The sequence below is a fragment of the Meles meles genome, chromosome 6 (assembly GCF_922984935.1).
Source record: "Meles meles chromosome 6, mMelMel3.1 paternal haplotype, whole genome shotgun sequence".
Classification (NCBI taxonomy): domain Eukaryota; kingdom Metazoa; phylum Chordata; class Mammalia; order Carnivora; family Mustelidae; genus Meles; species Meles meles.
The window spans coordinates 112,900,482-112,921,995 of record NC_060071.1 but is presented as its reverse complement, the minus strand read 5'-3'; the positions used below and the strand labels follow the sequence as shown (position 1 = coordinate 112,921,995).

General features: G+C 42.9%; 1 protein-coding gene across 1 annotated transcript in view; it reads right to left on the bottom strand.

Annotated features, from left to right (window-relative positions):
* The window catches only part of SYT16 (synaptotagmin 16), a 258,100-nt gene extending 253,242 nt beyond the window's left edge, over positions 1 to 4,858 (bottom strand). Inside the window, exon 1 of the mRNA XM_046007086.1 lies at positions 4,749 to 4,858. Within this exon, the coding sequence (XP_045863042.1) occupies positions 4,749 to 4,761 (13 nt within the window). The 5' untranslated portion in view covers positions 4,762 to 4,858. The remainder of the gene's footprint in view (positions 1 to 4,748) is intronic.
* Between the last annotated feature and the right edge of the window lie 16,656 nt (positions 4,859 to 21,514).

Below are 21,514 nucleotides of genomic sequence, written 5' to 3'. Positions count from 1 at the left end.
TAAGAATGAAGCATTCCTTTCCACACTACAATAAAAATATCATATTTAAGGGATTCAACTTTGATACTAGGCCATTATCCAATATACAATCTGTATTCAGATTTCACCAATTACCACAAATTGTCCTTTGTAGCATTTTTTTCCCCAATTTAGGGTACAATCCAAAACCACCCACTGTGTTTACTTGTCTCTTTGGTCTCCCTCAATCTGGACCAGTGTCTCAGCCATTCCTCATGCAATAGACTTTTGTAGAATGTCTCTCAATGTGCATTTGTCTGATATTTCCTCTAGATTAGAACCAGATTATAGGGGCACCTCAGTGGCTCAGTTGGTTATGTATCTGTCTTCAGCTCAAGTCATGATCCTGGGGTCCTGGGATCAAGTCCCACATCGAGCTGTCTCATTCAGTGGGAAGTCTGCCTCTCCCTCTCCATCTGTCTCTCCCCCAGCTCATGTACACACACAACCGCTAATAAATAAACAAAATCTTTAAAAAAAAAAAAAAAAAGAAGAACCAGATTATACATTTTTGGCACAAGTGGCATTGGGTCCTCCCCAGTGCTTCATATCTGGAAACACAGGATATCAGTTTGCTCCATTACCAGTGATATTAACTTTGATTACTTGGACTAGGTAGTATATCCCCCAGTTTTCTCTACTGTAAAATTACCATGTTCCCCTTTGCAATTAATGTAAGTCATCTGTGGGGAAATTCTCCAAGAATGTAAAAATTCTGGTCTTCAAGTTTTCACACAATAGCTTAGCATCTATGGATGATTTTTGCATCAATCGTTACTATGATGGTTGCCAAGTAGTAATTTTCCAACTCTTAGTTGGCCTCTACTTTTTAATTGGCACTATTTGTAAGCTTTTTAATAATTACAGAATTGGAAACAAATTTACCCAAGAATGGGTCCGTTTTCACTCAAAGTCAAACAATTTTCATTCAAATCCTAAACATCCTAAATCCTGAATGGTAACTATCTAGCAGAAGTTCCAGCCTTCACCTGCTAACCACCTGTGCTTGATTTTTTTCTTTTCTCTGCTCTCCTTCCTTCTATCCTGAACACTAAGCACAGAGTGGAAATTGCTGATGGGGCACGTGGGCTGGAGAAAAAGAAACTGAGGTTACTGACCAAAAGTAGAAAGGAGGGGATGGGAGATGGTCACTGGTGGAGGTGGCCTGGGTGGGTAGCTTGGGAATGGACCAAGATCAGCCAATAAACGAGGAACAACCAAATGGGGACCAGATGTTTCCTTTATGAAGCCAAATGTTCGTCAACAACAGCAACAAAGACCAATCCACTTGAGACTTGCCTGAGATTTCTGGGGCGTAATATAATTACATATTTCCAACATTGCCCAAACATGACTTGCTGTCTCTGAGATACTATTCTCATAAATAGACTACAGCGACTTCAATAATAAAGACTCATAAGGAGAAATATTAGTAATGAAACAAATGACATAAATGGAAGAAAAAGAAAAATACTTCACTGTGATTTGGAAACAAAATTATCTGGAACACTTGTTACTGAGGCAATCACAAAACATAGTTCAAATACCTAAGTACCACCACTTTATACAATAGACTGGGGCTGTTTGTGCTAACAGCAGTTTTTCCCTGCTAGTCTCTTACCTTTTATTCCTATTACAATTCCTCCCAATCTTTCAATTTTTCAAGATCTTATAACCTGATTTATCCAAATAAAAACACAAATAACCCAAGGGGAATTTAGTTTGAAGATCCCAAATTCCCTACCATTTCACGATAACTCACTGAGAACCAAGCTGAGGCCCTCAGATGCTCCATTCATCCTCGGGAATGGGCTCCTAGACAGCATGCTGTCTGGACAGAAGGATATTTTTGTTCTATTTGTTACATTCTTTTTCTGAAGGTTGTAAGTTGCCAGGCAAATATTTTTAAAGTATCTCTGTATTTTATATCCATTTACATACCACATTCATAAAGAAGGTCCTTCTGGATTCCTTCCAGAAATGACTGGAGTAGAGCATTCAGATTTTGCCTGGCTTTAGAACCAATATTTCTCTCAAGGGGAAATTTCCTGGGGGAGAAAAATGGGGAGAGCAGTCAGCTAGAGCCCTTAGGCAGCACTGTGCCCAGCTTTGCCATGTCTAAATGAGGCCATGTATTCGCTGCACAGTGACAGGACAGGACTGCTGAAGAAGTGACAGCCACTCTATGTGCCTACCTGCCTCTCACCTGAGGAGGTAGAGAAAAGGACAGGAAGCACCGTAGCTTCACTGTCACCTAGAACGTGTTAGAAATGTAAATTCTCAGGCAACCATTCAACAGGACTGTATCAGAAGCGTTGGGCTGGGGCCCACCAGTCTTTTAACAAGCCCTCCAGGTCATTTGGATACACATTTAAGTCTGAAACTTACTACATTAAAAGGTGATTAGATAGATAGATAGATACAAGAGTATTTTTTAAAAGCTCTTGGGGTAATTATAATATGTAGCCAGGCTGAGGACTCTGCCTCTGGGAGGAACTCCAGGCACTAGTTTCAGGACCATATTGATGCTGACTGTAAAAGGACTATGGGACTTGAACCTGTAAGCATGGTCAAGATTTAGGGAGAATTTTTCAAGACACTGGCTGAGAATGCTACCCTTCTCTTCATTTCCATAGTAGAAACACGTAGGAAGTCTCTCACATTACTTCCAAATAAGAACAAAGACAAACTAATTATCCTCTACTCTCTGGAAACTTTTCAGATTTCCAGCTCCATCCCAGCTGAGAATAAACAGATTTAAGACTACGCCTGAAAATCGGTTCTTGAGATAGTGTGGTTGAATATTATAATTTTTTCCATAAACAAAATCAATGGAATTAAGTTTGATTCTTTAGTAGAGTTGAATATACCATGTAAAGGAAATAAAAGAAACAGTTATCTAAATAAATTGGGACAGAAGTATGCCCAGTTTTTTTCTAGAATACCAAGTGGATCATCTTTGCCCAAAATATAGAAAATGAATAACAGAACATTGTCCTACAGCATTTGCGTGATGCACGAATGCCTATAGGTGCTTCAAGCTACTTTGTTTTTGTTTTCCTTAAGCAATACAGTAAGGCCGGATGCCTGGGTGTCTCAGTGGGTTAAAGCCTCTTCCTTCAGCTCAGGTCATGATCCCAGGGTCCTGGAATCAAGTCCCGCATCGGGCTCTCTGCTTGGGGAAGCCTGCTTCCTCCTCTCTCTCTCTCTGCCTGCCTCTTTGCCTACTTGTGATCTCTGTCAAATAAATAAATAAAATCTTTTAAAAAATAAAAATAAGAAATAACATAAAATACAGTAAGGCCAAATGTAATTATCTGCTTCTTTATTGAGTCTTGCTTTATTAACAAAAGCCTGAATCCATAATTTCTTTTCTTATTAAAAAAAAAGTTATCCAGACCACCCATTTATAAATGAGGAGAGAAAAGGGGATGCTTGGCCCAGATTAGCTTGTGTTATTATCAAAACATGATCTATATTTTTTTTTTCATTTAAAAAGAGAGAGAGCATGTTTGTATCTCCACATATATAAAATGATGGTAAAGAGGGTGAGCAACCACCCTTTACTGAGGGCCAAATCTGTGCCCATCACTGTGCAAAGATAGGTCAGCTTTGTCCTGACTTTAAAGATAAAGAAACCGAGGACATCTGACATGGTCCCACTACTCGTGAATTTCAGAGGTTTAAAATACTGATCTGTCTACAAAACCCCATACTCTCTGCACTATACCAAAGTTGTGTTCTTGGCTGGGATAGTAGTCTAAGAGAAAAATAATGATTGCAGAAATGTGAACCTCCATCTTCCCATCTTTGTCCCCTCACACCCCTCAAAAATGCCTACCAAAGCTCCTCTCTAATCAATATATCATTCATTCATTCACTCATTCATTCAAGGGTTCCCTAAAATGTGCCGGGTGTGTGATAAGGGTTTTGGACACAGCACCTCCTACAAAGTTAAGTATGGGGCAGGTGTGACTAATGGTTTTACTCTGACCTCCCTTGGGGACCCTATTAATATGCATCCAGCTTTCAATACTTCTTACTTAACCAGCTTTCACAGACGTGATTCCATTTGCAAAAGCACTGAGCCAAGAAAGCAGTGGTACCAAGAGGCTCCAAGGAGGCCAGCTCAGCGCCTTCCAACACTTCCATTCAGTAGTTTTAATCTACGTCCACGCGCTAACCTCACTCACTGTCCGTGGTGACCAGGTGCGGTCTCTGGCCAGCCCTCAGCTGCCCGCTAGGGACATGGCCCAGGTGGGGCCACGGGGCAGCCGACCGGTCAGGTCACCCGTATCCTCAGAAGGCAAGCGCGCAAATCACCAAATCACCAAACTCGAGGCGAACCTTGAACCCACAGCGCCAAAAGCTCGCGGCGTCTTGGTGGCAGGGCCCCCCAAAGGCTGGGTCTGGGCCTGGGGGCACTTTCCCCGAAGGGCTCGATGACAGGCCCCGCGGCATCGCCGGGTCCCCTCCTTATCGGACGGAGCATGCCCTTTGGCCACATCCCTCCCGGGCAAGGTGCCAGAACCACCTGCGCCTCTCAAGTCCTAACAGGCAGCGGGAGGGTGATGGGCGGAGGGGCAAGGGCTCGCCTCGGGGGCGCAGGGGGACCCCGGCCGCCGCTCCCGCGAGCCTGGCACAAAGGCAGGCGTCGGAAAGAGGAGTACTGCCCACCCTGGAGCCCCGCGGCCTCCCACCCGGGGCCTCGGCGGCCCGAGCGCACTTACTGCCAGTCGCCATGGTCCGGCGAGGGGGCTGCTGGGCGGCCGCCCGCTGCTGGGGGACCCGGCGCCGAGCCGGCCGGGCGCGCGCTCCTCGCCAGGCCCCGCGTGCTCGGGAGCCGCGCCGCGCACAGCCCCTCCCGCCGCGCGCCCCCGCCGCGCCACCCCGCGCCCCCGCCCTCCGCTCCCTCCAACCCCGCCGCCCTGCGAGCGCCCCGAGAGCCCAGCCCCGCAGACAGAGGCGGCCCAGCTACCGCCCGGCTTGGGCGGGCCGCTGACCCACCCCTCCTGGCCTCGCAGCATCTGGTCTCCCTCCCTAACCCTCTCCTCCCCCAGAGACAGTGAAAGCAGCAACCTGGAAACTGGCTGCTGGCCACGCCAGGGTCTCTTCCGAAGGCTGTCTCTCCAGACCGCCTTTCCCACTATATTCCCCATTCCATCCTTGTTTTCATGCCACCTTAACATTTTCCACCTCATCTCTGCCCAAGCTTCCTGCCTGTGGCTTGGAACCCAAGAGTCAGTGCTCAACCCCAGCTGGAAAGAGCAAAGCCTGAAAAGGAGTTGAGAGTGGGAGGCAACGCCAGTCAGGTGCCAGACAATGGTCCTTCTGCAGGAGAACTGCTGGGACACCCGCTCAGCGCCGGCCTGGTAGGTTCCAGGGGTCCTGTGTCCTTCATGTCACCGTCTGTTTTGTCTCCAATATGAAAATAGCATCTGGCACATAGTAGGCTCTCAGCAGCTATCTGTCGGATGGGTGGATGGATGACTGTATGACGGGAGGCCTGCATGAGTAAATGAATGATTAACTATATGACCGGCTAGATGAGCAACTGATTGACAGATGACCATGGGCCAAACCACAGCCCTGCCAGCTAAGAATGGGCGCTTGGATAACTGGATCAGCCAGAATGAGTGAGGCAGACCGTTTTGTGGCCTCACAGGCCATTCATGCATGATTCAGAGGGCTCTGAGAGGAAGCTGGGACAGCTGTATACATCTTCTTAGAATTCACAAACCGATTTCTGATGGACGCTTGGTATATCAGTGGCAGGAATACCTGAGAGCCCCAGATCCTGTCTGTAAAGAATCAAATAGCTCAAACATAGGATCTAAAGCACATGCGATCTATTTACTCCTTCCAGATATAATCTATTTGATGCTTTTGAGGATTCACATTCAACTCCATCCGTAAGGGATCCCGTGAGGGATCTTCCTGGCCCTGGGCTAGAAGATAACAAGGTAGGACAGGGTCAGAAGCAGCTCCCATCCGGCTGGGAAAAGCAGGGAACAACACAGGAGTCCTTTCTGGTCAGTGCACAGAACACAGATGAAAGAGGTTGACAGTCCAATCAGGTTTGACAGCGTATCTGCGGTGGGAGCCAGGGGCATCAGGTTTTTGTTTGCTTTTCATCTTTGTGTGTTTAACACAAGTGCTCCTGAAGCATACTTGTAGTTAACAAGCACAGAGATCTGGCTCATTGGCCTTTCACAGCAACCCTCCGTGGTAAGTCCCCAAAGCAAAAAAGACCTGAAATGGATCAGATGAGGAAAAGAAAAGAAGACTTAAAGATGCCCCCGAGTTCGGGACCTATCAGAAGTTCACAAACCAGTAGGTTAAGTTGCTGTGAGGGGGAAGATCATGAGTTAGGTTTGAACCCATTTGAAGGTTTGAACTCACTAGAACATTCATGGGGCTCTTTATTAATTGCACCTACTTTTCTAAGTCAGAAAGAGTTGGAAAAGTGATAACTCCAAGTGTAAGTTCAATAAGTGTTTTCTGAATAATGGACCTGTTAGAGAGTAGGTATATTAGCCTGGGGCCAGGTGAGGGATGAGGAGGGGTTGAGGAGTTAATGGAGGCCCCGGGTACAGATAATTCTCTTCAAAAATTTGGCAGTGCAGGGAATGAAAGGGGATGGAAGAGCTTTAGGGGAAGATAGGTTTGGAGGTAAGACTGGTTTTTGTTTTGTTTCTCTTTTTTAAGGTACAGGATTTTTCTGGAGGATTATTTCTGTGTGCATGTTCAAGAATGTAAAAGAGAAACAAATGTTTGCTTTCCCTTAACTAAGCTGACTTTCTGGCCCCTGTCCCCATTCCACCTGGTGTTGGGGAGCTTGATTTTAGTTAGTTCAGGGTAAACTCCGTTGATTCAGGTTTTTCTTGGGCAATTCTATTTTCTCGCCCCACCTTTTCTGGGGGTTGCACCCAGGTTGAAGGAAAGAGCTGGACAGCATCAGGGGTGTTAGGATATACCTGGCCTTCAGGCACCATCTCACACTATGAGGGGCCTCTAATGTCTGGCGTCCAGAGCCCATTAGTCCTCCTCAGCGGTGGCTGGCCTCCAGGTGTCAGTCCATGAGGATGCGTCTGCTGCTCTGTCCTCTCACCCACACCCAGAACCTCTCTGGGGCTGACGCTCCCCCTTGAAATTTCCATTGTTCTTGTGGGGAAGTCTGGTTCTCTGCCCAGGCCATTCTGGGGCAACAGAGAAACCTCTAAGAAAGCCTTGGGTCTTTCTGAATGGGCCATCCAACCTCGCCTTTCTTACTGTCCCCTTACTGTGGTGACAAAGGGGAACTCTGCACGGTTTGCCAACAAGACATTTAATATAAGACAAATGTCCCCATGGGACTTTTCTAACCTATCTGAAAGTTCTCTCATCCCCCTGGCAATGGGTTCTCTAAGAAATGGTGGGAATGGGTACAGGATGTTTTTAACTACACATAACTGCAGAGGGTGCCTTAAACAGTAGAAACATCTTATTACATAACATCACATAACAAGGAAGCCAAAAGTGGTGAATCCCAAGTCAGTGAAAACTCAGAATCTTTCCGTCTTCCTACTCTGCCATCCTTACTTTGTGGACAAGAAGACTGACACAACACAAACACCTCATATCCTCCATGGCATTCCAGAAGTTGGGGGATGGGGTATTCCTTCTTCTCTCTCTCTCTTTTTTTAATCAGGGGAGACATCTTTGTAGAAAGCCCTCAAACCCCTCCTCCTTCCATTCTAGCTGCAATGGGGGGCTGGGAGAGCAAGTGTCTGTTGACTTCAGCTTCTATGACATGAGGTGGGTTCTGTTGGAAAAGAAAGTGGGTAGGGAAAGCCTGTTGGGCACGCCATCGGTATCTGCCATTGCCTTCTCACACCTCAGTAGGATCTCAGCTCCTTGCTCTCCTTATAACTCTTCCTCTCTCCAAAGCTGAGGAAATTCATCTCCTAAGAGGCTGGAAAATGGACTCTTAAAACATTCTATATTCTTGCACATCTCTGTGTCTTGTTCATGGACTTTTGCTTCTGAAATTCAAAAGCCAAGATTCTGGTTTCTTTGGTGTTCTATACAACCTTGGGCTATAGATGCCAAAGTCTAGTTAGAGACAGGGAGACCCACACAGTAAGTGGAATTATGTAACAGGAACGAAAAAAACACACAAGTCAGTATCAAGTGAAGATATTAGTACAATTTCAAGGGGAGAAGAAGAGTGCCTGGAGAGGAAGGATCTAAAATATTGAGGCAGGACTGGGCGTTGGTTGAAAGAGTGGCTGGCATTGCCAGCATAGGCAGAGTTCTGGCTTAGGCACATTTTCAGTCTCCGAAACATAGGTTGAGGGATAGAGAGTAATGATACCAAGGGGTTCTGGGGTTGGAAGAGGGAGGTTGAAGGAGTTCAGGCATGCTGTATGGCCCCAGAGTTCAGGATCCTGTAAGGACATGTGCTTACAAGAAGGAAGGAAGCAGAGAGGAGGTAGAGGACTTAGAGTGGAAAGCTGAGAGGGAACCTAAAGCACAAACAGAAGAGGCTACAGACAGGGCCTACCTGGAACTGGACCTCAGGAGCACGGCAGGGAAGGCGGCCATGTGTAAGCTTTCTCCAGCATGGCTGAGGAGAGTAGGCAGTGGAAGAGGACAGGGCTTGGAGGCCAAAAAGAGGGAGGAATTCTAGATTGCTGTGTCCCTGAAATAGAGAGCCATGTGGTTCAGGGGGGCTGGAGGGATAAGAGGAGCTACAGAGGGAGTCAGGTGGGACTGGGAGGCTGTGCAGGGGCTCAGGGCCTGGAGACAGAGAGGAGGGTGGGGAGGTGGGTGGGGAGGAAGGTGGGGAGGAAGGGGGGTGTCTGTGAGAACATTAGCCCTTTGGACTGCGCATACATAAAGGGGGTCCGGACAGAAAGGACAGGCCCCAGGAGCTTACCAAGTGTTTTGGCTGAGGTAATATGTGATTATTGCAGGGCTCTTCTGACTTATTATTGGCCATAATTGTGAGGCAAATGTCACCACCCACAGAGCTTGAGTTCATTTCCAAAATAACAAAGGACGAATCCCTCTTACACACATTGCGTGGAAATTACCATCTAGGCTCTCTGACCCTTGGCCTATGACCACATCCTGTTGCCTTAATTAACTGTGGCTATAGACAGGAAATGAGAGCAGGCCAGGGTGAGGGGCTGCAGCCGCCCGCTCAGTGGGTCTGTGTCATCGTGGAGACTATTCTTGGTTGAAATAGCTCTTGCTTTGTGTCTTTGTTAGAGTAGGTGAAAACAGAAAAATCATTTTAACTATGACTTGTGTGTGTAGGCTGCGAGCTAATGAGCATTTTATCTGACAAGAGAGGAAATTTTTATTGTTTTTTATAAAACCTGCCTTTGATTTTCATTCAATTTCTATATCTGTTGTAAGCTTTTGAACACAAATACTTCCAGAACATTCCCTAAGACATGGATTATGCTAATAAACAAATAAAACTTTTAAAATGTAGCCATTAGGTAGTAAATAGCATCGTGTTCTGATGGAACCGTTGCAAGTCACACTGGGAATGCGCAGAAGTGTGACCGGGCTTGTCAGGTGGAAGTCTGGTCTGGGAAGTAGAGGACAAGGCCTGGTCCCAGCCTGCAGTTCAGGGGTGCCTGGGGGGCTCAGCTGGTTAAGCATCTGCCTTCCGCTCAGGTCATGATCCCAGGGTGCTGGAATCAAGCCCCACATCAGGCCCTCTGCTCAGCAGGGAGCCTGCTTCTCCCTCTCCCTCTGCCACCCCTCTGCTTGTGCTCTGTGTGTGTGTTTTGTGTGTGTGTGTGTGTGAGAGAGAGAGAGAAATAAATAAATAAATACTCTATAAAAAAGAAAAGAAACTTCCAGCAGACATTGGAAAGACTCACTCACCAGAAAGCCACAGCGTTTGGGTCACTGTCTCGCTCCCTTAGCTAGTCTATACCTGGTTCCAGGTCAGTATTTAAGAATGTGTAAGGGAGGAATTCAGAAGAGGTAAGGGAAGATAACCAGTCTGGGAAAGGAGACGGTCTGGAAACCAGCAAGACAAATGGGTCAAAAGGATGACTTTGCTGTTCAAGACTCTGACGTACACGACATTAATTTCTTTTTTTTTTTTTAGGTACATTTTTGCAGTCATTTGAAAAAAGTTCCAAAATGTTTGATCACCTCATTTCAGAAATCAGTACACAGTTATAGAATACTAAGAATCTCAAGCAATACATACTCACCCTAATATCAAATGTGCTTGGAGGAGGGCAAGGGCAGAGGCAGCGAAATGCATCTGAAAAGCTATTCTCTGTTTTTGCCAAAGATAAGCAGAGGCCAGCGTTCACCAGCGCTGGGCCTCAGACCACCTGGTCCAGAATCATGGAGAGAACTTGTTACAAATGCCAATTCTCAGGCCCCACCCAGCACTCACTGGAGCAGAAGCTGTAGCAATGGGGCCCTAGGATCTGCTTATTAAATGAGCTCCTCAGGTGTTTCCAGCACAACCTAAAATTAGCCAACCTCTGACCCAAGTAACAGTGGCTGGTGACAGGGATGTCAGCACCTGGAGACCAGGAATGTCAGATCTGGGAGATTCTGCTCCAGAAGCACTGATAAGTTACAAATGCTGAGAATTCGGCCATTAGGAAAGAAATTCAGTGTTAACAAACCTTTTCAATAAGTGGCTTTTACTCAGACTTAATTAAAGTCATCCCTTTAAAAATTAAAGTCCATTCTTTTCTTTTAATCCTTCATAAAGATAGAGAACTGGCCATAATTCTCAGTAATTAATTCCTCATATAGTAAGAAAAAGCTCTAAGGACTCATAGGGCCACAGAGTTTCTTTCTTCTCTCCAGGCTTAAGTAACTTTCATTCTTTGTCAAAGTACTTATTTTATCTAGAAGTATAGGATAGGATTTTTCAAAGCTGTATTTTATTTGAATAACTCTTAGACAAGGAGAGCTTTATGGTTGTCAGGAGACAAAACACCCACTTCACTCTACCTCAGGGTAGTTAATATTTTTTCTTCTGGACACAGGAGAATAGAGCTGGATGACTATAAGGGGATATGTAAGTTTCAAAACGGGATTTGCAATATTAATGTATTTCAGGCTGGAATACATGTTATAGTTTTAGTAAGTCATTTTGTGTATCATTCTCCTTTGTTCTGTTTTCTAAACCTATAAACATCTTGACCTTTTCGTCTTGGGCTTCCCTCTCACTGAACCAGTTTGTCTTCATGTTCATGCAAACTTCCGAAAAGAACGATCCCTGCCTCTGCCTTCCGCTCAGGTCGTGATCTCAGGGTCCTGATGATAAGCCCCATATCAGGCTCTCTGCTCAGCGGGGAGCCTGCCTCCCCCCCACCTCCAACCCCACCTGCCTCTCTGCTTACTTGTGATCTCTGTCAAATTAATAAATAAAATCTTTTTTAAAAAAAAGGAATAAAGGAACAATCCCTACTTCCCATCCACAGTGCAGTACTTCCAATTTAATCCTCAACCCACCACTAAAATTAGCCCTTTGCCTTGATCTCTTTGGGCTTCTATAACAAACTTACCATAAACTGGGTTGTTTAAACAACAGGTATTTCTTACGGTTCTGGAGGCTGCATAGTTGAAGATTGAGGCATCAGCAGACCCAGTGTCTAGAAAGAGGCCTCTTCCTGGTTCACAAAGGGCGGTCTTCTGTGTCCTCGCACTGTGGAAGAGGAAAGACAGCTCTCTGGGGTCTCTCGGGTAAATTCACTAATCCCATTTGTGAGGGCTCCGCCCTCGTGACCTAATTGTCTCCCAAGGCCCCGCCTCCCAATAACCATCACAGAGGGGATTAGGTTTCAACGGAAGAATGTGGAGGTGATACAACATTCAGTCTTTAGCTCTCTCAGTAAAGGGAATGGCCTAATTGCCAAACTCAAAGGATAATTTTCAATATTGTATCATACCGCTGTGTGTTATGACACTACTTACCACTCCATCCTTAAGATTCTACTCCCTTGGCTCCTGCGACACTTCCTTTTCCTCAATTTCCACCTACATTTCACTTCATTATCAACGGTTCTTCTCCAGCATTCCTCAGCCCCTTCAGAGTGCCGTTATGTTTGGTGCTCCAACCCCAGTTCACGGCTCCATCCTATACGCTCCCTCAGTACCCTGTAATCTCTCCTGGTCTCACCAACCAGTTCTCTGCAATACGTTGTGCAATCTCCTCTGAGATTCAGACTCACCCGTGTGGTGGGGAAACATGTAGGCTCCGGAGCCAGCCCACATGGGTCCATCCAATAATGTCTTCATCACTCACCAGCTCTGCGATACGGGTCAAGTTACTTACCATGGTTGTGCCTTTGTATCCTCTTCTGCAAAATGATGATAAATAATACCTCCTGGGACTTCTACGTCTGGCAGAATGACAAATCAAGTACTTTCAAAGGGCATTCTTACTCTTCCTGGATAAATTACTGTCCTTTTCGTGCAGTAAATTACACTACATTTTCGTGCATTCCTGCACTCACTAGAAAGTCAGGAAGATCTCCAAGGGGAAAAGAAAACAATGAGCTGAAACCAGAGCAGGAGGCAGTAGGTTGTAAAAAAGTAGAATAGAGACCAGCATAGTGGAATTGACTTGGTAGATCCTGCAATCCAGAGGCCGGACTTGGAGCTTAACCTGACATTCCGCGGACCTTGTGCGTACCAGAAGCGTAGTATTCCGGGCTCACAGCAGGCATAGACAGAAGTCCTCTCTAAAGAAAAACATCTCCTATTAGGCCCACAGGATCCCACATATTAGATTCCAGAAAATATAAGCTCTAAATACAATGAGGATAAAAACCACCATGAGTGAGAGTTATCAGAAACAACAAATTATAGACTGACTTATAGAATTTCAGATACTGAAATCATCAGATACAGAATGGAAAAATAATTGTTTGAAATACTTAATGAAATAAAAGTTGAACTTTAAAAAACAAAGAATAAGAGAGTATCAAAAATACCCAGACACGCATAAAAATCTCAGAAGTGAGAAAACAAAGTAGAAATTAAAAACTCAATGGAATCAGCTATGGCCTGGCTTGGACTCAGTTGCCCTTGGTGCTACAAATTCTAGCCTAAAGCAGCTAACTGGAAGCCCATGCTTGCCTTGTTTGAGTTCACCCAGGCTAATCACCCAGGCTTTATAAATTACTAAAGATACTCTTCTCATTTCATCAAAATCTGGTATCAGGGAAAGTGTGTAAATCCACCAGAGGACAAAGAAATTTCTGACTATACAGCCCTTAGGAGACACTCTACATTTTTCATTTTCTTCTCTGAAGCAGTAAGTCCCAGTTACAGAGATACAGAAACATTATGAAGAGATAGGATCCTGATTCTATAGAGTGTAGTTTTGTGAATTAATCATATTTGTAAACATAAAGAATTTTCAGAAAGAAGTTTAATAGTTATTTACCAGTACAACATATACAGTATATGGGTAACTTTGTTAATAATTTGGTATTTTGTTAGGTGTCAGTGGGGACACTAAAGAAGATAAGATGTATTTTTTGATGGTTGATTCACCTTAAAAACAGAATGACTTTCCAAACATATAGCCCCTAAATAAAGGACAGGATATTTTGTTGTTTTTGTTTGTTTTTTAAAGGTTTATTTGTTTATTAGAAAGAGAGAGCATGCTAGTTGGGGGTGTGGGAGAGAGAGAGGGAAAGAGAATCTGAGGTAGACTCCCTGCTGGGCGCAGACCCAGAGGCCTGGTGGATCCTGAGACCTTGACAGGAGCTGAAATCCAGAGTCTGTTGCTCAACCAACTGAGCCACACGGGTACCCTGGGATATTTTGTTTTTAAACGCAATGCTAAAATTGGGGAAATTATCTGGTGGGAAATTTTATAGGCAATGCTTAATGTATAGGCAATACTTAAGTTTACAAGAGAATACTTTCAGTTAACCACGTGTAATAAAATGGTGTATAAAGTTAGCAAGGAAGTCAGTATGCCAATTATGCTGCAAGAAACTAAGAGATAAACCAACTGTTTAAAACATTTAACAAAGGCAGAAGAGTTAACAATTTGTGAGACTTTAGCAAAATTCCTTTTATTTAAATTATATACACTGTAGGAAGTTCAACAAATCTTTGGGTGTTGACGTCTCTAAAAATAGTTAAGCTCACGTAGCCCAATTAATTAGGTACTATGGTAATAAGGTATTTGAAATCAGCCTGTAGATAATGTAATTATATGAAGGCTTTCTCTTTTCTGTTTTTGTTATCTTAAATAAGATTTTTTTAAAGCCTCATATTAAAGCACTTAAAAGAAGACTGGTATATATAAAAAAGTTTCCCTCATGCATAATCTGTAATTAGTCTGATGATCAGGCTTTGCTGCTTGCAACCAAAAGCAAATTAATAACATAATTTGATAATTCTGTAGTGCTTAGCATTTTGGGAAGATTAACTTCCTTGAAAAATCAGGAATTTTTTGCATTTTCAGAAGTGCACCAACTTCTTTCAATACATTAGGTTAGTATCACACTAAATTATGATCAGATATACTTGGGGGACCTACATGCGTTATTAAGTCTCCACGAATACTAAGTAGAACCTTGGGAACCTGGGACACACTCAGGGCACAAATCCTGTGAAGACGAGATTTACATGGGTGACTGGAGGCTATCACATCATTCATTTCTGTGATAAAACCCTAGGCAGATGCAACCCTTGAAAGGAGTGATCTGTGTTTATACAACTTCACTCCTGAGGGCACAGCCCTGCTTGAAACAGGCAGAAAGGCTAAGTCTTCCTCACCTAAGGAGTCAGAGGAGGAAGCCTGGGTTGTCAGAGTGGTTAGACATCAAGATGGGAAACCCCCTAAAGCAGAGATGACAGAGAGGGCAACCCCAAAATGTGAGTGTAAAATGCCCTTACCTCTTGGGGTACCAGCAGGCAAGAACTCCAATGATGCCAAGACAGGTGAACGGCTGAAGAGCTCTAAATTCAAGTTCTGCTTGAGACACTCCACATCACTCTGTGAATAACTTCCTAAGGGCCACACCTTAGAAGTAAGAGCCACATACCAGGGCTGAGGTATTTTTCCTAAAAGTAGGGACAAAACCAAAATAGATCACCCCAGCAAAGCCTACAATCAAATCTCCACAAGCTCAAGGTGCTCTATCAGTAATTCACCTGCTTCCTAGAACAAAACATTCTTTAGCGGGGGGCGCCTGGGTGGCTCAGTGGGTTAAAGCCTCTGACTTCGGCTCAGGTCATGATCCCAGGGTCCTGGGATCGAGCCCGGCAATCTGGCTCTCTGCTCGGCAGGGAGCCTGCTTCCTCCTCTCTCTCTGCCTGCCTCTCTGCCTGCTTGTGATCTCTGTCAAATAAATAAATAAAACCTTAAAAAAAAATTCTTTAATCCAGAGTCTCTAACATGTATCATTATATAATAAAAAATTACTAGACAAGGAAGGAAACAGGAAATTATGCCCCTTAGTCAATAGGGAAAAAAAAATCAGCCAACAGAAACACATACAGGGATGACCCAAATGTTGGAACTAGCAAAGACTGGAAAATAACTAGGTAAGTATATTGAACAATCTGTAGTAACAGATGGAAATAATGGGTAAAAAAAAAAAATGGAGAATTTCAATGGAAATTTGAAAACCATGATAAGGAACCAAGGGGACATCCTAAAATTGAAAAATCCAACACCTAAAATTTAAGTTATTGGAAGAGACTGACTTCAGATTGAATCCATTATAATTAAGGACTCATCAGCCTGAAAAAGTTAAAAGAATCATCCTGTCTGAAGCACAGAGAAAAAAATATTGGGGGGAAAATCCATGATGACCCATGGGACTGTATCAAGCAGTCAACACACATGTACTTGGAATCCTAAAGAGTGAGACTGGTATGACATGTAGGACACATGGAGAAAATAAACCACAGCAGGCACATCCTATCAAACTGCTGAAAACCAAAAATAAAGACAAAATCATAAAAGCAGCCAGAGAAAGACAGCATGTCCTATACAAGGGAATAGCAGTGAAAATGGAAACTATGAACGTAAAACTTGTGTCACATCAGATGCAAGGAAGAGGGCTAAAGATAATAGAATAATCTTTAAAGTGGTGAAAGAAAAAGCTGTTAACCTAGAATTCTAATTCCAGCAAAAATATCTTTCAAAAATATAGGTGAAATAAAGACATTTTCAGACAAACAATAGCTGAAAGAATGTTGTCTCCAACAGAGCTGAACAAGAAATTCATATTAAAAGTTCTTCAGACTAAAGGAAAATTATACCAAATGCAAGCATAGATTTGCATGCAGGAAAAAAAGAGCGCTAGAAAAGGCTCATATGTGGGTAAATGTAATACATTTTTTATTTTTTCTTTAAGCAAAAATTAAAATGTATAATGAGGTTTGTAATGTACAGAAGTAAAACATACAACAACATCACAAAGGAGAGAAGGGGGCTTAAATGGAATTACACTGAGTGGATGTACAAGTGGATTTTATGAAGGCACGGGGGTCACACTGCAATCTCAGACCAAACCAGACAGTCTGGCCCCTGACCAATTTCTCTTCACCACTGTGCCTTGTTCCTGTTGTCAAGTGAAATTTTTGCTACTTGATTACTTCACTTAGTGGCAGTATTGATGATAATGTTATAACATCCTTATCATTTTAATCAAATCATGGACCAACTGAGAAGTTCTTGAGATTCAAAAGGCCTGTCCCACATGCCTCTTGTAAAGAAAACTGAGTTGGGTCCCTCCACATGATTTGCTGTGCCCTGTGGCTTGTGACCCAGCTCCACTGGCCACAGCTGGTTGCACCAGGGACCTAGGCCATCATTGAGGGCAGCCATCCTTTGGGAAGACATATGGGAGGTCAGAATGACCCATCAGCATCATCTGTGCCGAATCAGAAAGATCTCTTTTGGTTTATTCAGCTCCTCTTTGAGGAGCAGTAGTAGCAGCACACAGAAATGCAGAGAGAAGCTGGAAAGTACATGAAGAAGAGCATGCGATCCAGCAGTGGACAGCCATTTCAAAGATGAGGACACAGCCGTCTGAGCTGCTGTGTTCACTATGTGACAAAAAGTCATTTTTCAGCTAAGCAGCTGTGCCTCGGAGGAGATGACTGTCCTCTATATTCTGAAAATAAGCCTCCAGCATATAAGATAATACGAATGTTGCCTTTGTTCCTTGCAACCAAAAGGAGCTTGTCCAAATTTATCTTAAAAAAAAAAAAAAAATCGGCCCTGCAATATACAGCACATTAAACCAAATAATTCAGGCATTAAAAAAAAATATTACCACACGAGAAAGGGCTATACGGTCTGAGGTTTTGGCGTTTACTTTAATACAGGGAACTTCTAAAATGTGCAATGAAAATTACTACAGAGCTGTTCAGAAGATAAATGAAAATATGAATAGTTAAGCACCCACAGTCTTCTCTATTCCATTTAAAAAGCAAGCATTCTTCAAATTGTAATTGTTAGGAAGGCATTAACAACTCTGCGTATTTCATTTTATTTTTTAATATTTTATTTATTTGACGGAGAGAAATCACAACTAGGCAGAGAGGCAGGCAGAGAGAGAGGAGGAAGCAGGCTCCCCGTGGAGCAGAAAGCCCAATGCGGACTCTATTCCAGGACCCTGGGATCATGACCTGAGCCAAAGGCAGAAGCTTTAACCCACAGAGCCACCCAGGCGCCCCAACAACTCTGCTTATTTTCCCAGGCTCTTTACGTGAAAGCAAATTTCAGTTCATTAATTTCATTTTTAAATATACCTCAATTAACAGTATTTTATCTATGTATTTGTGAATCTTTTTGTCATAACCAAAATAGGTTATTAGGGAGATGATCTATATTGTACCTGATGCAATGTGAATAAAGGAAACCAGGAGCTTCTTAAATTGTGGATTGAATTATGAGAGCTCTTGTCAATCTGAAAATCCGTGTAAACACAGAAGTTTCTGATTATTGACTTAAAAAAATCTGCATCAAAAATAACACTAAGCAGGGATGCCTTGGTGGCTCAATCACTTAAGTATCTGCCTTCAGCTCACGTCATGATCCCAGGGTCCTGGATTCAAGCCCAGCACCCACCTTGTTCAGCAGGGAGTCTGCTCCCCCCTCTCTCTCTGCCCCTCCTCTGGCTTGCTCTCTCTCCCTCTCTCTGAAATAAATAAAATCTCTAAGGAAAAAAAAAAGTCACATTAAACACTAATAATCACTCTGGCTTCCTTGGCATCCAAATATTTTTTAAAATCTTGTACTTCCAGGGTGCCTGGTTTGCTCAGTTGGTTGAGCAACTGCCTTCGGCTCAGGTCATGATCCCGGAGTCCCAGGATCCAGTCCCGCATGGGGCTTCCCAACTCCACGGGGAGTCTGCTCCTTCCTCTAACCTTCTCCCCTCTCATGCTCTCTCAAATAAATAAAATCTTAAAAAAAAAAAAAATCTTGTACTTCCAGTAGTCATTATTTTGAAGTTTAGAATTTTGTATCTTTGTGCTTTCAAAGCACTATGCAGCTCTAGATATTTGTGACAAGTCTCTAAGGTAGTTCTACATTATCTTGAATTTATAGCTGAGAAAAGGACTTAAACAAAAAGTAATTTTTAAAGGGTATATAATGAATCGGTGCAGAACTAGGATACAGATATTTGACTTTCTACTTTCTAGGTCAGGAAAATTACAGTTAGTCAAATCATTTAGATAAATGCATTTTTAATACATTTTCCTATTATACCACTGTTCTGGGAATCTCTGTTAAGGAGACAAAGTCTTTGCCTGAAAGTTGGTTCCTTATCTCTCCTTTGGCAGTAGAAAATAGCTTGCAGATGGTACAACTGTGTGTTTCAGGGAATAAGCACTTTAATTGGGTACTAAAGAGATTGGGGGTGTTTCTCCACAATAAATATATCCACTCACAGACCTTTGAGGCATTAAGAAGGGGTTATAAACCCAAATGGGATCATAGGTCTGCTTACAACATAAACTCAAGAGTACCAGAAAACAAATGCGCTATAATTTCTCATAGAGAACCGCATGTTTCCGAGTAGCTTTCTTAAGACATTCCATAAATCACAATACTTCATCCCCAAAGTAAAAAATATTTCCCTATCAGAATGTGTACAACCTCCATTTCCTTTATGGTTCTGCTTCTTTCATTCGTGGTTTTAGATACTCCAAGTAAACCTGGCATATAACATTAAAACTACTATGATTCCAAGTCTCTACTTTGAAGAGTATGTTCCTATATTAAGATGTCTGAAAGTGGAAGGGTTTTAAAATACATCTTGTGGCTACAAACACTGCCACATAACTCATTTTCTTCACAAAACATTAGTCACTACTTAATATTAAAATTATGTATTTATGACTTGGTATAGTTATTTTATTACAATCAGGATGACAATACAAATAGCTTAATTTAATAGGTAGCTAGTATTATGACCCCACGTTTTAATTCTGAAAGCCCACTGTTAAACACAAATATCTTCTATTTGAATTCTATTTAATAAGCTTCAATTTCACAACTCACAGTTGTTTAATACAATTTTGTTACTCTTGGGGTGCCTGGGTGTCTCAGTTGGTTAGCGGCTTCTTTCTGCCCAGGTAATGATCCCAGGGTCCTGGGATCAAGTCCTGTATCAGGTCTCCCTGCTAAGCAGGGAGCCTGCTTCTCCCTGCTTGTGGGCTCTGTCAAATAAATAAAACCTTAAAAAAATTTTTGTTACTCTTAACTGTCTTTCTACCATTTCTGCTGTTAAGATTCAGGGTACGTTTAACTGGAAAAATTACAGATTGGTAACAAGTGTAATGGAGATGTGGAGAGTCCCTTGTAAATACTGTTAGTAGGACTGTAAATTGGCAATATTTTTGTTCGATTTGGCAGTAATTAAAATTCTATATGTATATGTATATGTACACACATACACTGTCCGACATGCAAATTCATATGTAGATTTATCTAACAGAAATACCAACCTAAGTGAGCCAAAATCAAAAATAAAAAAAAAAAAAAAATCAACACAGCATTATTTGAAACAGTGAAAAATGAAATGAAACAGTGTAGAGAAAAGGCAGCAGCATAGGCCTGAGATTGCAGTCCTTAGAAAGGCCTGTTTGCAAGGCTAGCCCTTGGCTGACATCTGAGAACCTGACTGGTGAACAGTTCCCACACTGAAATAAAGCTTTTCCTGAAGACCCAAACCTGTATATGAAGCCATCATGGAACCGACCTATTTTACAACCCAGAGCACCACCCTGCACTGAGACTCAACTGGTTTTAACCTTTCCTTACTGCCACGCCACTACAAAATAGGGTTTTACTGCTTCAAGTGAGAAGTACTCCTCTGGATTTCCATTTTTGTTGGCTTATATAAAATGAAACTGAAATTATAGGCAAGAGCCCTAAATCTGTATCCCAGATGCATCACTTACTAACTCTGAATGTGGGCAAGGCACTTACCATCTTAAGATAGTTTCTTCACTGTACAAATGAAATGATATTTTAAGTATTATTATGAAAAAACAGAGGGCAAACTCAATGTGTCAGCTTTACAATGTTTGTAAGTGTTAATGATCAGACAAGTTCTAGCAAATAACCTAGTACACAAGGGGCCAATGATACCTCCTAGTGCCCCAACACTAGAATGTTTAAATCCCAGGAGCTCTGTCCAATGTCCATATTATGAAAACTGCCCTATCTACTATCAGGAACATCTGAAATCAGGGGAAATAATTTTGTTTAGTAGCTAATGCGGTAGCATACATTCTAATAAATGAAAGTTTATTTGGGCTAGCATCAGTATTTTTAACTTAAAAGATTATACATATCACACATTTTCACTCACAGGACATTTGCAAAATTCCTGAATATACAATGCTGGAAAATAACATGGAGTATAATCAACGATAAGACAGGCTGAGCCAGGACGCCTGGGTGGCTCAGTGGGTTAAGCTGCTGCCTTCAGCTGGGGTCATGATCTCAGGGTCCTGGGATCAAGTCCTGCATCGGGCTCTCTGCTCAGCAGGGAGCCTGCTTCCTCCTCTCTCTGTCTGTGCCTGCCTCTCTGCCTACTCGTGATCTCTCTTTGTCAAATAAAAAAAATTATTAAAAAAAAAAAAAAAAAAGACAGGCTGAGCCAATCACATGGTGTGGAGATGGTCTGTTAGTGGAACAATTCAAACAACATGGCTTAAGTGATCTCCATTTAAATGTCTTAAGTGAGAAATTAACAGAGACATGTCCACAAAGTTTAGAACTCTTTTTCCGTGAGTATCATCTATTCTGTACCACAGACACATTCTGGAATTTACATTATCACTCTTAAAGGTTTTATTAGAAATAATTAGTATTTAGGGGTGCCTGAGTGGCTCAGTCAGTTAAACGGCCAGCTCTTGAGGATTCTCCCTCCTTCTCCCTCTCCCTCTGCCCCACTAGCCACAAATGTGTGCACGCGCACAGATGTGTGCGCACACACACGCGTGCTCTCTCCCTAAAAATAAA